The sequence below is a fragment of the Drosophila gunungcola genome, unplaced genomic scaffold (genome assembly GCF_025200985.1).
Source record: "Drosophila gunungcola strain Sukarami unplaced genomic scaffold, Dgunungcola_SK_2 000071F, whole genome shotgun sequence".
Taxonomy (NCBI): domain Eukaryota; kingdom Metazoa; phylum Arthropoda; class Insecta; order Diptera; family Drosophilidae; genus Drosophila; species Drosophila gunungcola.
Genome location: NW_026453234.1, coordinates 335,509 through 349,770, shown reverse-complemented (window position 1 = coordinate 349,770; position 14,262 = coordinate 335,509). Strand labels below are relative to the sequence as shown.

The 14,262-nt window shown below is 37.2% G+C and overlaps 2 protein-coding genes across 6 annotated transcripts in view; both read left to right on the top strand.

Annotated features, from left to right (window-relative positions):
* Positions 1–5,138, top strand: part of LOC128264457 (mucin-5AC) — a 48,055-nt gene extending 42,917 nt beyond the window's left edge. For all 5 annotated transcript variants that reach the window (XM_052999930.1, XM_052999932.1, XM_052999929.1 and 2 more), the window contains one exon: positions 3,103–5,138. In XM_052999930.1, coding sequence (XP_052855890.1) covers positions 3,103–3,999 — 897 coding nt within the window. In that variant the 3' untranslated portion in view covers positions 4,000–5,138. The remainder of the gene's footprint in view (positions 1–3,102) is intronic.
* A 731-nt stretch (positions 5,139–5,869) lies between these two features.
* Positions 5,870–13,577, top strand: LOC128264465 (regulator of G-protein signaling 7). Its single transcript, XM_052999950.1, has 7 exons — positions 5,870–7,306; positions 7,912–8,159; positions 8,224–8,407; positions 9,189–9,475; positions 9,560–9,673; positions 9,736–9,861; positions 10,269–13,577. Exons 1-7 carry the CDS (start codon positions 6,575–6,577, stop codon positions 10,594–10,596), a joined length of 2,019 nt encoding a protein of 672 aa, XP_052855910.1. The 5' UTR covers positions 5,870–6,574; the 3' UTR covers positions 10,597–13,577.
* The last annotated feature ends 685 nt before the right edge of the window (positions 13,578–14,262 follow it).

Sequence of the window (14,262 nt, the reverse complement as noted above, 5' to 3'; positions counted from 1 at the left end):
TTTTTTCATATTTTCAAATTTTCTAAAAAAATGATGACCCCCACCCTTATCAAAAATGCAAAATTTGGTAAAAAAAATTAATTTTTCAAAAAATCGATTTTAAAAATCGGGTTTTGCTTGAAAACTAAATTTATTTTTCTAAACCGATTGTGGATGGCTAGTATAGGTCGCCAGCTGTCCAAAACAGTCAGTCTTATGGCTGTACCTTTAATTTTGGCCAAGTTACAACAAAATGACGCTTTAGGAAATTTGTATTTTTCAAATATCCAAAAACCCAAAAAAACCACCTAAAATATCGGTTTTTGTATCAAAACCTTGGGAAAAAAGGTCACCAGATGGAATGTCATACATCGGTGGATTCGTCATTAAATTTCCAATCAAATGGCATTCACAGTTAAAACTTTTTTCATTTTTCAAGTTTTCGTAAAACATTATGACCCCCACCCTTATCAAAAATGCAAAAATTGGCCAAAAAATTAATTTTTTCAAATAATTGATTTATTTATCTAAATCGATTGTAGATGGGTAGTATAGGTCGCCAGCTTTACAAAACAATCAGTCTTATGGCTTTACGTCTAATTTTGACCAAGTTACAACGAAAGGACTCTTTAGGATTTTGTTTTTTTGACAAGTCTCCAAAACCCCAAAAAAAAACTTTAAAAATCAGTTTTTCTAGCAAAACGCTGAGAAGTAATGGCCAAAAGATGGAATGTCATACCTCGGTTAATTCGTCATTAAATTTCCAATCAAATGGCATTCACAGTTAAAACTTTTTTCATTTTTCAAGTTTTCGTAAAACATTATGACCCCCACCCTTATCAAAAATGCAAAAATTGGCCACAAAATTAATTTTTTCAAATAATTGATTTATTTATCTAAATCGATTGTGGATGGGTAGTATAGGTCGCCAGCTTTACAAAACAGTCAGTCTTATGGCTTTACGTCTAATTTTGCCCAAGTTACAACGAAAGGACTCTTTAGAATTTTTTTTAAAGTCTCCAAAACCCCAAAAAAAACTTTAAAAATCAGTTTTTCTAGCAAAACGCTGAGAAGTAATGGCCAAAAGATGGAATGTCATACCTCGGTGAATTCGTCATTAAATTCCCAATCGAATGGCGTTCCCAGTTACAATTTTTTTCATATTTTCAAATTTTCTAAAAAAATGATGACCTCCACCCTTATCAAAAATGCAAAAATTGGTAAAAAAATTAATTTTTTAAAAAATCGATTTTAAAAATCGGGTTTTGCTTCAAAACTAAATTTATTTTTCTAAACCGATAGTGGATGGGTAGTATAGGTCGCCAGCTTTACAAAACAGTCAGTCTTATGGCTTTACGTCTAATTTTGGCCAAGTTAGAATTTTTTTTTTTTTTTTAAAGTCTCCAAAACCCCAAAAATTACTTTAAAAATCAGTTTTTCTATCAAAACGCTGAGAAGTAATGGCCAAAAGATAGATTGCCATACCTCGGTGAATTCGTCATTAAATTCCCAATCGAATGGCGTTCCCAGTTAAAATTTTTTCATATTTTCAAATTTTCGAAAAAAAATGATGACAGCCCAAATTAACACTTAAAATATTCGTTTTTCTATCAAAACGATTGTGGATGGCTAGTATAGGTCGCCAGCTGTCCAAAACAGTCACTCTTATGGCTGTACCTTTAATTTTGGCCAAGTTACAACAAAATGACGCTTTAGGAAATTTGTATTTTTCAAATATCCAAAAACCCAAAAAAACCACCTAAAATATCGGTTTTTGTATCAAAACCTTGGGAAAAAAGGTCACCAGATGGAATGTCATACATCGGTGGATTCGTCATTAAATTTCCAGTCAAATGGCATTCACAGTTAAAACTTTTTTCATTTTTCAAGTTTTCGTAAAAAATTATAACCCCCACCCTTATCAAAAATGCAAAAATTGGTCAAAAAATTAATTTTTTCAAATAATTGATTTATTTATCTAAATCGATTGTGGATGGGTAGTATAGGTCGCCAGCTTTACAAAACAGTCAGTCTTATGGCTTTACGTCTAATTTTGACCAAGTTACAACGAAAGGACTCTTTAGGATTTTGTTTTTTTGACAAGTCTCCAAAACCCCAAAAAAAAACTTTAAAAATCAGTTTTTCTAGCAAAACGCTGAGAAGTAATGGCCAAAAGATGGAATGTCATACCTCGGTGAATTCGTCATTAAATTCCCAATCGAATGGCGTTCCCAGTTACAACTTTTTTCATATTTTCAAATTTTTCTTAAAAAAAATGATGACCCCCACCCTTATCAAAAATGCAAAAATTGGTAAAAAAATTAATTTTTTAAAAAATCGATTTTAAAAATCGGGTTTTGCTTCAAAACTAAATTTATTTTTCTAAACCGATAGTGGATGGGTAGTATAGGTCGCCAGCTTTACAAAACAGTCAGTCTTATGGCTTAACGTCTAATTTTGGCCAAGTTAGGATTTTGTTTTTTTTTTAAAGTCTCCAAAACCCCAAAAATTACTTTAAAAATCAGTTTTTCTATCAAAACGCTGAGAAGTAATGGCCAAAAGATAGATTGCCATACCTCGGTGAATTCGTCATTAAATTCCCAATCGAATGGCGTTCCCAGTTAAAATTTTTTCATATTTTCAAATTTTCGAAAAAAATGATGACAGCCCAAATTAACACTTAAAATATTCGTTTTTCTATCAAAACGCTGAGAAGTAATGGTCAGAATATGGAGTGCCATACATCGGTGGATTCTTCATTAAATTGCCAGTCAAATGGCACTCACGGTTAATTTTTCAATTCAATTCAGTTAAATTTTTTTAATTTTCGGCAATAAATATGACGTGTTTGTATTTGAAGTGTCACGATACTTAAATGGAAAAAAATTGAAGCTTTTTACCTAGATATTCTTTCGCTATAAAAGACTTTGAAAAATAATAAATTAAATTTTGGATTAATAAAATGTATGTAATTTAAAAAATTGGTATTTATTATGATTACTATTATTTATATTTGAGGGAGACCTAAATATTAAAATACAAAATTTTTTGAGTCTTCTTACTGCAAAACTTTAAGATATATTATTTTCGTGATTATAAAGTCTATATCTATTACGATTGCAGCCGCCCGACTTTGACAAGCAGCCTTTCCTGCCCATGGTGAACTACAGTGCGGATGAGCAGGACCAGAACGCGTTCAAGGCGATTGTCTACCAGCCCCCCAATCAGCGCCAACGTCATCTGCGCGTGGGCAAGCAGCATCAGCAGCTGCAGCTGGAGCCCAATTTGGAAGCCTCGCCACAGGATTCCTATCTGCCTGGACGTCAATACCGGGTGGGAAAGCACCAGCAACACCAGCAGCAGCAGCAGCAGCTCAGCCACCAGCAGCTCTACGATCCCCATGCCCAGATCTACAGCACACCAGTGCCGCAGTTTGTGGAGGATCCGCAGCAATTGCGACCCCCGGCTCCGGTGCAATCCAATCCCCTGCAGTTCTGGCAACGACCTCTGCCACAATTCAAGCGAGTGCGACCCAGCAGCAAGCAGGGTCATCCGCATTCGCATCCGCTTCCGCTTCCGCATCCGCACTATCCGCCGTACTATGTGCCGGGATATCCGAGTGCTCCGTCGGGAGGCGAGCCGCTCTATCGACTGGTGCCGGTGGCCCAGCACAAGCACTGGCGCAACAAGCAGCCGGTGCAGGTGCAATCGCAGCCCATTCAGGTGCAGCCCCAGTCGCAGCCGCAGCAAAACCAGGGCTATCCCGACCGGAGCGTGAACATTGGCCACAGCCTCGCGGGCGACATCCTCGTCAACTACAACACGAACAATCAGTTCAATCCGCAGGCGGAACTGGTGCCACAGGCCCAGTTGGCGGCACCTCCTCCTCCGCCGCCGCCGCTCTCCTACCAGGCCCAAAGTGGACAGCCCTTGTGGTCAGAAAGGGAACGGGAACGGGAACGCGAACGAGATCGTGACAGGGAGAGATCGGGGAGGCAGTCAAGGGAACAGCAGCAATAATGCTCTTACTACAATATCATAATCCGAATAATCATGTCGATAATTATGGTTTCTATGTCATTGATAAACGTAGTGTCAAAATGTGATCTATAGGGAGGCCAATCCGCTATCGAATCCCAGCCTAGACGATACGAAATGTGAAGCCGACGCCGACGACTTTCTTAGAAAAATATGTATTTCTTTTTCACCTGTATCCCATTTCTTAGGGGTACTACTCAATGTGTGTAAACCTTAAACCCGATTAATGGTCTCATTTTCGCTATATCAACATTTGTTCTATTCTGTGGTTTACGTTTTTGGGCTCATAAAAAAAGTGTTTCTGTGTTTTTCTCCGAATCATTAATTGATCTTGTTTTTGTTCTTCCAAAATTACAAGAAATAACATTAACTTCTTTTTTCTATGGTTTATATTTCAAATTGTGTAGTTTGTTTTTTGTCCCTACCACTTTGACTTTTATTTTGCATCCAATTAACATTTTGCTTCCACTAACAAATAGTTACGTTATGTAGAGCTGGTCATTTAAGAGATAAACCCCGATTTTGGTCCTGCTGCCAACTTATCGATGGCTATCGATAATCGATAAATATCGTATATTGCATATCGCTGACAGAGTTGCAACAAGCATACATACATATTTAATCTATATATATTTATACCATATATATATAAGTACCTATATCCCTATGCGGTAAATACATATATATATATATTCACAAACCTATGTAAATAATAAACGAGTGTAGGCGCTACAGACACCACTTAGTCTTAGGGGCAGTAAATTACTTATATACATTATCGATATCTATAGGAACGAAGGTCGATTCGTTTAGCCTAAGCTATCTGTTTTATCCTGCACATACACACACACTATATGTATTATTTTTTTCTATTTATTGTAATCTGTTTTTGTAAGTTTTCCAAAATCATTGCAAAACTTTGTATAAAAGCCATAACAACTAAGGTCACTATAAGTTAAAATCACGCTATGCAACTAATGAACACTGTGCGTTAATTATATCATTAGTTTGGATACCATACATATACATACATATATATTTTTTTTTGTTAATTTTAAACGAATAAAATAATTTGTAGACGCAAATTCTTATTATCAAAATAAAGCAAACCGAAAATAAAACTTGTTTTTGATGGGTGAGTTTTCCAAAATATTATGTTTATAGAAAGTTTTTATATGAATTTTGATTATTATAAATAAAATATATTTGCGGTCAAAATAACAGTAGTGGGACACTGAAAAGTGCTTAAATACACACCTTTTTGGCATAGAACAACTTTTCTTTTATTTTTCTTTTCTTTAAAAAAAGTTCAGTATTGTTTAGTTTTTCTAGAAAATTTTACCTATCTATATACGGTAACAAATATTTTTATAGCAATTTAATAAAATAATAAAAAAAAGCCTCCTTACCCTGCACTATTATTGGAATAAAACTTATTTTAATATCTAATATACTTTGAAAATACAAATTTAAAAATATTTTTTGTATTACACTTTTTCTAAAATATTTAAAAATATATGATAATAAAAGTGGAGTTTTATATTTTTCTTATTTATTTTAAAATTTATGCTTCACGAAAAAAAAGAATTTTCAATAGTTGCTTCCAAAGTATTCTTCAAACATTTATCTTTTGCTTTTTGTTTGTTTGCTTGCAATATTTTAGATACAATATTTCTCGATAATAATGCCTTTCGATAGGCAACAGCTGGTAGGATGTAAACAACGGTATTTACGCATGCGGAGGCCAAAAAGAGAGCGACAGAGCGGACCGAGAGAGAGAGAGTTCGAGAGTGAGAGAGAGCTTATGGGGTAGGAAGGACGAAAAATCGATGAAGGACTATCAGCAGGAAGCTCTAAGGAGCCGATTGACTTTGGGCCGTAAAATGATTACGGGCTAAAAGCTAAAAAACACGTCGCGCGAGAGCGAGAGAGGGCTAGAGAGCGAACGAGTGCGAGAGAGAGGGGTACAAGGAGCAACAGCAACAGCAAGTTAAAACTGGGAAAAATACCTGCTAAATAAAAATAAAACATATATTAAATTTTAAATCTCCTAAAATCTATAAAATAACAATAAAACCAGGAAAACTGCTGGGGCATTATAAAAAACAATCCAACGCCTTGGAAGCGTGTGTGTGTGTGTGTGTGTGTGTGTCATAACTCCTAAAAATTTCAAGCATACAGGAAAAAAAAGACGGGGAAGAAGGAAACAGGAAAAAACCTAGTGAAAAAACCAAGGAAGAGCGGGTGGAAAACGCTGGGAAAATGGCAGTAAAAAAGGCAAAATGACCCCTACAAGCTGAATAAAAAATCGTTTAGCCATCAAATTGATTCAAACACACACGCACACACACACACACACGCACTCAGAGGAGAGCTGAGAGAAGAAGAGCACCCCCATTTTAAAGCGAAATCAGCAGCAGCAGCAGCAGCAGCAGGAGCACCACCAACAACAACCGCCCTTTGACAAGCAGCCGGCACCCACGCCCCTGCGCCCAGCGTTTAAAAATAGCTACAGCTCTGGAAATCGAGTTTCCCTGGAGTATCGCCGTTCGAGAAAATGGTAACAATGAATTCGGAGGCGGACAAAACACAAGCCACCAATGCCAGCAGCCAAGCGGCGCCGGCGAAGACGGACTGCAGCAGCAGCAACAGCAGCGATCCGCTGGCGGTGGCCATTTCGGAGGAGGCGCAATCCAGTGGAAATGGTAATGGTACCGCCATCGCCACCATCCCTTCGCCACTGCCCAATGGCAGTAATAATGGCGGTTTCCTGGACACCGAAGGATCAACGGCCCTGGCCAAGGAATCTCCATCAGCAGCAGCAGCAGCAGCAGCACCAGCACCCAAGGAAGTGACAGTAACAGTAACGGCAACAGCAACAACGGCTTCCACGCCAGCAACCACCGCATCCACATCCTCATCCGCCGCATCCACATCCACATCCACCTCGACCACTTCGGGGGGTAAAACCGTTGCTGCCACCACCGCCACCACCGCCACCACCTCCTCCTCCTCCTCGGCCACCTCTTCATCGACGGCGGCAGCGGCGGCGGCGGGTGGCAAGCAGAGCGGCGGCGGCGGCGGCGGCGGTCTGTTAACCGTCAGCGGGAACCACCATCACCACCACCACAGCACCCACCCACAACAGCAGTCGTCGGCGGGTCAGCAGTCGGCCTCCCAGCCGCCCACGCCGCCCACTTCATCGGCACTAGCGGTTCCCTCGGCATCATCGCACCATCAGCGCGGCGGCAAGAACGAAGATGCACCCAACATATTAGTGTACAAAAAGGTAAAATTGATTTTATATTTAAACCGTACATTCCTGCAGTCAACTCAAACCACCAGCTGCCACCAAAAATAATTGATTTTACTCGTAAGAGTTTGAGTTATACAAAGTACGACTAAAGTAAACTTTTTCCATTAGTAATGGCTGACAACAACTTTTATTTTTTAACTATAAAATACCAGTGACTTACTTTTAAAAAATTAACTTAATTGCAATATATATAATGTGTTTTAAATAAATATACAAAGGTTTTTATTTAGAGGCTATTCATTTATTTATGTATATTTTGTATTTACAATGTTTAAAATTTACTTAAGCCTTAAAACTATTTTTATATTTAACTATATTTGTACATCTATCAAACAGAAATTTAGATAGCCAATTTAGCCATCAATTTATGAAAATCTGATCAAATTCTTATTAATTCTTTGAAATTGACTTAAATAAACATAGGCCTTTTGCTTCTTATTTTATTTTTCTATTTGAATTCAAGTCCAACAATGTTGTTTTTTCTTTTTCTAAACGAAATAGTTTAAACTTAGTCCGACTATATATTGATTGTACGTTTTGCAAACAATTGGCACTAATTAAACCACTTCCATGCGCAGATGGAGGCCATAATCGAGAAGATGCAGGCGGAGTCGACGGGCGTGGCCGTGCGCACGGTGAAGGCGTTCATGAGCAAGGTGCCGTCGGTGTTCACCGGAGCGGACCTGGTGGCCTGGATCCTCAAGAACTTCGACGTGGAGGACGTGACGGAGGCGCTGCACTTCGCCCACCTGCTCAGCTCGCACGGCTACATTTTCCCCATCGATGATCATGCGCTGACTGTCAAAAACGACGGCACCTTCTACAGGTAAGTGTCACAATCATTATCCTAAAAGCATTGCCTCGGCAACAAATAAGAGTTTCTGGGACAGATTCCAGACGCCCTACTTTTGGCCCTCGAACTGCTGGGAGCCCGAGAATACGGACTATGCCGTCTACCTCTGCAAGCGCACCATGCAGAACAAAACGCGACTCGAGTTGGCCGACTACGAGGCCGAGAATCTGGCCAAGCTGCAGAAGATGTTCTCCAGGAAATGGGAGTTTATATTTATGCAGGTCAGTTGCCGGAAAATCATCATATTGCCTTATTTATTTATATTTTATTGTGAAAAAAATTGATTTCATTGAATTCAAAGCGGTTTAAAGTTTCAATTTAATTGAGCACATCAGTTTGTATTAAGTTGATTGGAAAATGGAATTTTTTCTTACATAAAATATACACGATTTATTCTTGCGTTAATTATTGCTGTCAATTGATTTTTTATTTAATAAAATAGTTATTATTTGTCATTCAACGTTTTCCTGGAAAAATACATGCATTTCGGACGCGAAAAAATGAAACTTTTTCCAGGAAATCCCCATGTATATTTTCTTTTGAATTTCCGTAACTACTTAAATTCCCCGAAGTAATTCGAATTCAGTCGAATTTTTGCCTTTAAATTTATCATGTTGGATGCAAAATTGTAGCTTTAAGCCTTTAAGCAAGGTTTATTTTATAAAATATGGTTTTGGTTCATATTTTATTTCGAATGTTCTTTAATGAATTTATTATAGACACTGAAATTATAAAGACAACAGCAAATTTTCGGATATATTTTTATACATACATAAACATTTTAAGTATAATACTTTTACATTAATGTGCCAGTCACAAAAATATTATAGTAAATTGAAAATCGCCAGCATCGACCACTGAAAAAAATTTAAATAAGCCTATTGATTGTTTTTATTACCCTTCGTTTATGTTATATAATATTTATTCATTCTACGTTCTTATCCTGACAATACAAGCATAATACTATTACAATAATGTGTTTGTGATAAATACAATTTTCAGGCCGAATCGCAGAGCAAGGTGGCCAAGAAGCGGGACAAGCTGGAGCGGAAGGTGCTGGACTCGCAGGAGCGGGCCTTCTGGGATGTCCATCGGCCGATGCCCGGCTGCGTCAACACCACCGAAATTGATATAAAGAAGGCTTATAGGCGGGGTGGCTCCAGTCATGGAACCGGATCCGCCGGCGCCTCCTTGGCCAAGAATCCCGTCGAGCAGTTGACCCGGATCATCGCCCTGCGCAAACAGAAGCTCGAGCGGCGGACAATCAAAGTGTCAAAGGCGGCCGAGGCGTAAGCATATTATAAATATTATATATGTATTTAGAAATTTTTTATTAATTAATTAATTAATTAATTATTATTAATTTTCAACAGTTTGGTCGCCTACTACGATCAGTACAATGAGTTCGATTACTTTATAACCTCACCGGAGCTGCCGAATCCTTGGCAAACGGACAGCACCGAGATGTGGGATACTGAGAAGAATAGGTGAGCTTTATTTGATTGAATAACTGAAATAAATAAATAATTTATTAACTTCTACCCCACAGCAAAGAAGTTCCTGTGCGGCGCGTGAAGCGCTGGGCATTCAGTTTGCGCGAGTTGCTCAACGATGCCATCGGACGCGAGCAGTTCACCAAGTTTTTGGAGAAGGAGTACAGTGGCGAGAACCTCAAGTGAGTGCCAGGAGAATTTTAAATTTATTTAGGGAAATGTAGTAGAGTGGAAAGCTTAGGCAATAGAAGAGTTTTCTACCCTATAGATAAAGTTCTTTTATGGTCTTATGAAAATAAAGTCAAGTGAAAAGAGAGTAAATAACCAGTTACCAATTTCTTTGGCTAACCTTAAACTAATTATTTACAAAGGCAATAATGCACTAAGCAAAACAAAAATTAAAAAAAAATAATAAAAAACTTTTACATTACTATTTTACAATTTTTTTTTTTTAATTTTTTACGCAAAAATTATGTAATAGTAAGCAGATACAATAATAATTTAGAATTTTTTACTATTAGGGATAGTGATAACTCTAAAGTGCCCCGTTTTGTGTTGGCTAATAACATCCCTTCCAAATCCTTTGCAGATTCTGGGAATCGGTGCAGGAGATGAAGGCGCTGCCGCAGTCGGAGATCAAGGAGGCGATCCAGAAGATCTGGCAGGAGTTCCTGGCCCCCGACGCCCCCTGTCCGGTGAACGTGGACTCGAAGTCGGTGGAGCTGGCCCGCGAGGCGGTCAACTCGCCCACTGGGCCCAATCGGTGGTGCTTCGACGTGGCCGCCTCCCACGTTTACCATTTGATGAAGAGCGACTCGTACTCCCGGTATTTGCGGTCCGACATGTACAAGGACTACCTGAACTGCTCGCGCAAGAAGATCAAGTCCATACCGAATCTGTTCGGGGTGAAACGTTGAGATACGCTGCGGGGATTCCCCGTCATCGCAGTCGGCTAGGACTGACGGCCTTTGGGCCAGGGGAATTACCAATTGTACTGGATATGCTCGGTACTCATATGCTACTCATTACTTAGTGTTACTTAGTTTGATTTACTCTTAATGCCGCTGTGTCGCGTGATCTACCGATTTTGTAGGCGTTTATTTTGTAAGTTTGATTGATTGGTTGTCGATTGATTATGCGTTACCCCCAAAGTGCCCCCACCCGCCTCTCCACTCAGTACCCCATATATAGTGTCCATCTCGCTGTTTAGCTGGCTCTCTGTCTCCCTCTTAATCAGACGAAAAGGAAACACCACTTACGATGAAAATAAGAAACTGCCAAAGGCTTGAATAAGAAAACACAAAATAACGATACAAATACTGGAGGTTTGTCCAAATCGACGGAGATTTTAAAACAATTGATTAACAGTAGCCTTAAATTCAAAACTAGGGAACTATTCCCCCACCGTTAAAAACGTCTAGAAATGTCTAGGCTAGCAATTATTGAAAATTCAAGTTTAGCAACAAAAAAAAATGGGACATACTTTAGGGCCAACTTAATAATTGTTTTAAACTCTCTAGCGATTTTCTGTTAGGCCATCCTCAATTTAATAAACAACCGAAAGCGAAAAGATGAAAACGAAACACAACACCAACAACCGCCGAGACCTTATTCTCATATTCATATTATATACAAGCAAATACGAATTATTAATTATTAACCGAAAAGCAAATCAATTGTAATCGAAGACACCAAGAAAATATGGAGAAAAACTCAAGAGGAAACCACTAGTAATTGTCAACTGTAACCGAAAAAACACCAACAAAAAAAAAAAAAAAAACACGCAAGTGCAGAAAATCCCCGAACTTAAGAGGTATATTCAAATTAAGAGAATTAGCTTAAAAATAGAACGACATGACGGAGCAAATCTTACTTAATTTTAAAGTTGAATAACCAAACATGCCAGGCAGCTTTTGTCAGCATGCGATGACATAGCATTCAGCTTTTCAGCCGACTAGCACGATCCCCCCATGAAACCCATCTGAAGAAATGTGAAAAATCGTTGACTTAAGTTCCTTTATCACCGTTATTGGGTGTCTCTTTTCGACGATCCTTCTCTCTCGCTCACACACACACACACATACGCACACAGTAACCTGCATAGCCACAGACACACACTCACATATCGTTAAGGCGCCAAAAAAAAATGAAAACAAAAAAGATTTTAATCGAAAAACGTATTTTTTTGTCGCTCACTGTGTGCTCCTTGGTGTGTGAGAGCAAAAGAGAGGGTAAATGTATTTTTTTTTTCTAGTAAATGTTTAGACTAAAATATGTTAATAATAGGCATTAAGTTAATAGCAGAAAGGATGGAAGCAAGAGAGTGCGAGAGCCAAGTTCGGGTGGGCAAAGGGGCGGTGAAGTAGGATAGATAGGGTCAAAGGTGTGATAGCTTATAGGAAGTTAGATCAAAAACAAAAAACAAGTGAGCTTTACAAACAAATAAAGGGGCTACAAAACTAGGGAGACTTGATAGCCCTAACGAACTTGGCTCTCTCGAAATTCTCTCCCAAACAATTTCGGATTGGACAAACGGGGTAAGCCTCGAAAATTTTACTATTACAGCTGCGGTCAAAACCATAGTAGTACTACCATAGCAAACTATGAGACAAAAATATAATATTAAAACTTTTAAAAGCAATCATTTGCAAGTTTGCAATCCTAGAAGTGAACCCAACAAAAAAAAAAAAAAAAATTTAAAAACCTTAAAATCTATTCTTTATGATTTCATGCAAGCATTATAGTTTAACAAAATTTCAATAGAATAGAGTTGCACAAAAACTAAAACAAACAAATTTTCATTTTCATTATGATCATTAGATTTGTTAAATATATAATTTAAAATTGCTAGATCAACGTATTTAAATATTTTTTATTGTAAATATAAATCTCTGCAAGAGGATACTTCAATTTATGTTTTTTTTTTAAATGTGGCGATAGTACTTTAGTTTTGACCGCAACAGTATGATAGTTGGCGCAGCTATATATTTATGTGAAACATCAAACCGATCCTAGGATCTCTCGGAATAGCAATTAGACCTAGATAAACTAAGGAACTTGGAACTTGGAACTATACATACACATGTAATTTGCACACACACTCATGCACTCTGCTGCCTTCTTTTGGGCTTAAAAATACAGTGGATACATAAATCAGAGGCGTATTAAATGTATTTAATTAGGATCGCATTGTGTGTGTCTATTTAATTGTAACTGTAATTGTAATTGTAAATGGTGTCTACAAATTAACAAGCAAATAATAACTATAACTATAACAAATAAAGTATGCAGAATTCAGTAAACGTAAAAGTTAAAGTAAAAGTAAAAGAAAAAGAAAGTAAAGACAAACTTAAAAGGTAAAATTAAAAATTATAAAGTATGATATATACCATATATCTCGATGTGCGTCTGTGTGTTGGTAGTGACAAATTTAAATCGATTTCAAAATAGCCAAAGCTAAAACTAGAAGAAGCAGGGAAACCCCTCGTCTCACACACATTGTCCTTTGGCTTTCTACTGTTTTCGTTTGCCAGATTATATATAATTACATATATGCATATAGGAACTGTTGGCCAACTGTTTTCCCCCTTTTACTGTTCCAACGCCCCCCACCTAACGGAAATAACCATTAAATGTAGCGGAAACTATAAAAACTCTAAACAAAATCGATGAAAAACTAAAGGTTAGATGAGGAAACATCCCACTTGATATGGAGAAAACTAATTAAATCAAATAATCAAAAAAAATATTCGATATATGTACGTGTACACAACAAACAACAGCAAAAACTTTTTAGGTTTAGCCAGCAGAAAACAAATAAAAAAATTTAAAAAACAACAACAAAACAATAACTATTAAATAAACAAAAACAACTACAAGCAAGAAAACTACAAAAACACAAAAAGTGACCGCGTTTATTGTAAATTGTTCAGCAAGAAAAACAAAAACCAAGATAAAAAATTTAAAGCGCAATTTAAGCAGCAAAAACACAAGTTACAAAATAAATTAATTTGATTGTGACACAAAACTAACTAAAACACAAACTTCAAAAAACCAACGACTGCGTTTTATTTATGATCGTATTGTAGTTGATTTTATAGTTCTTTGCAAATTTTACAGAATTTACGGGTTTAATTAAAGTAAATTGTTAATTTTTTATAATTTTACTTCGCTTTTGCCTGGAGATCTATAAATCAACATTTTAAAGAGAAAAATGTCATATGCAGAACGTAACTTTAAATTTATCTCGTATTTTATCATGACTCCACATAAATTCTATTAATATATTTATTTAATCAGTAACATTTTTTTCCCAAAAAAAACGTTCAATTTTATATAAAAAATAACCACATCCCATGGTCACACTTGATTATTTTGTCAAGGGAACTTTTTTGTGAGTGGTTTCATCAGCAGAAACTTTTCGTGAGTATAAAAACAGGTGTTTTCTGTTGAAAATGGGTAAAGCCCCAAAACTGAAATTTGGGTTCTACCAAACCCAAATCGGGTTGCGGGTGGTGAAACAACCACCCATTTACCATTGCTTACTTGTTATTTGTTGTTTTTTGTTTTCCATTTTTACCAGC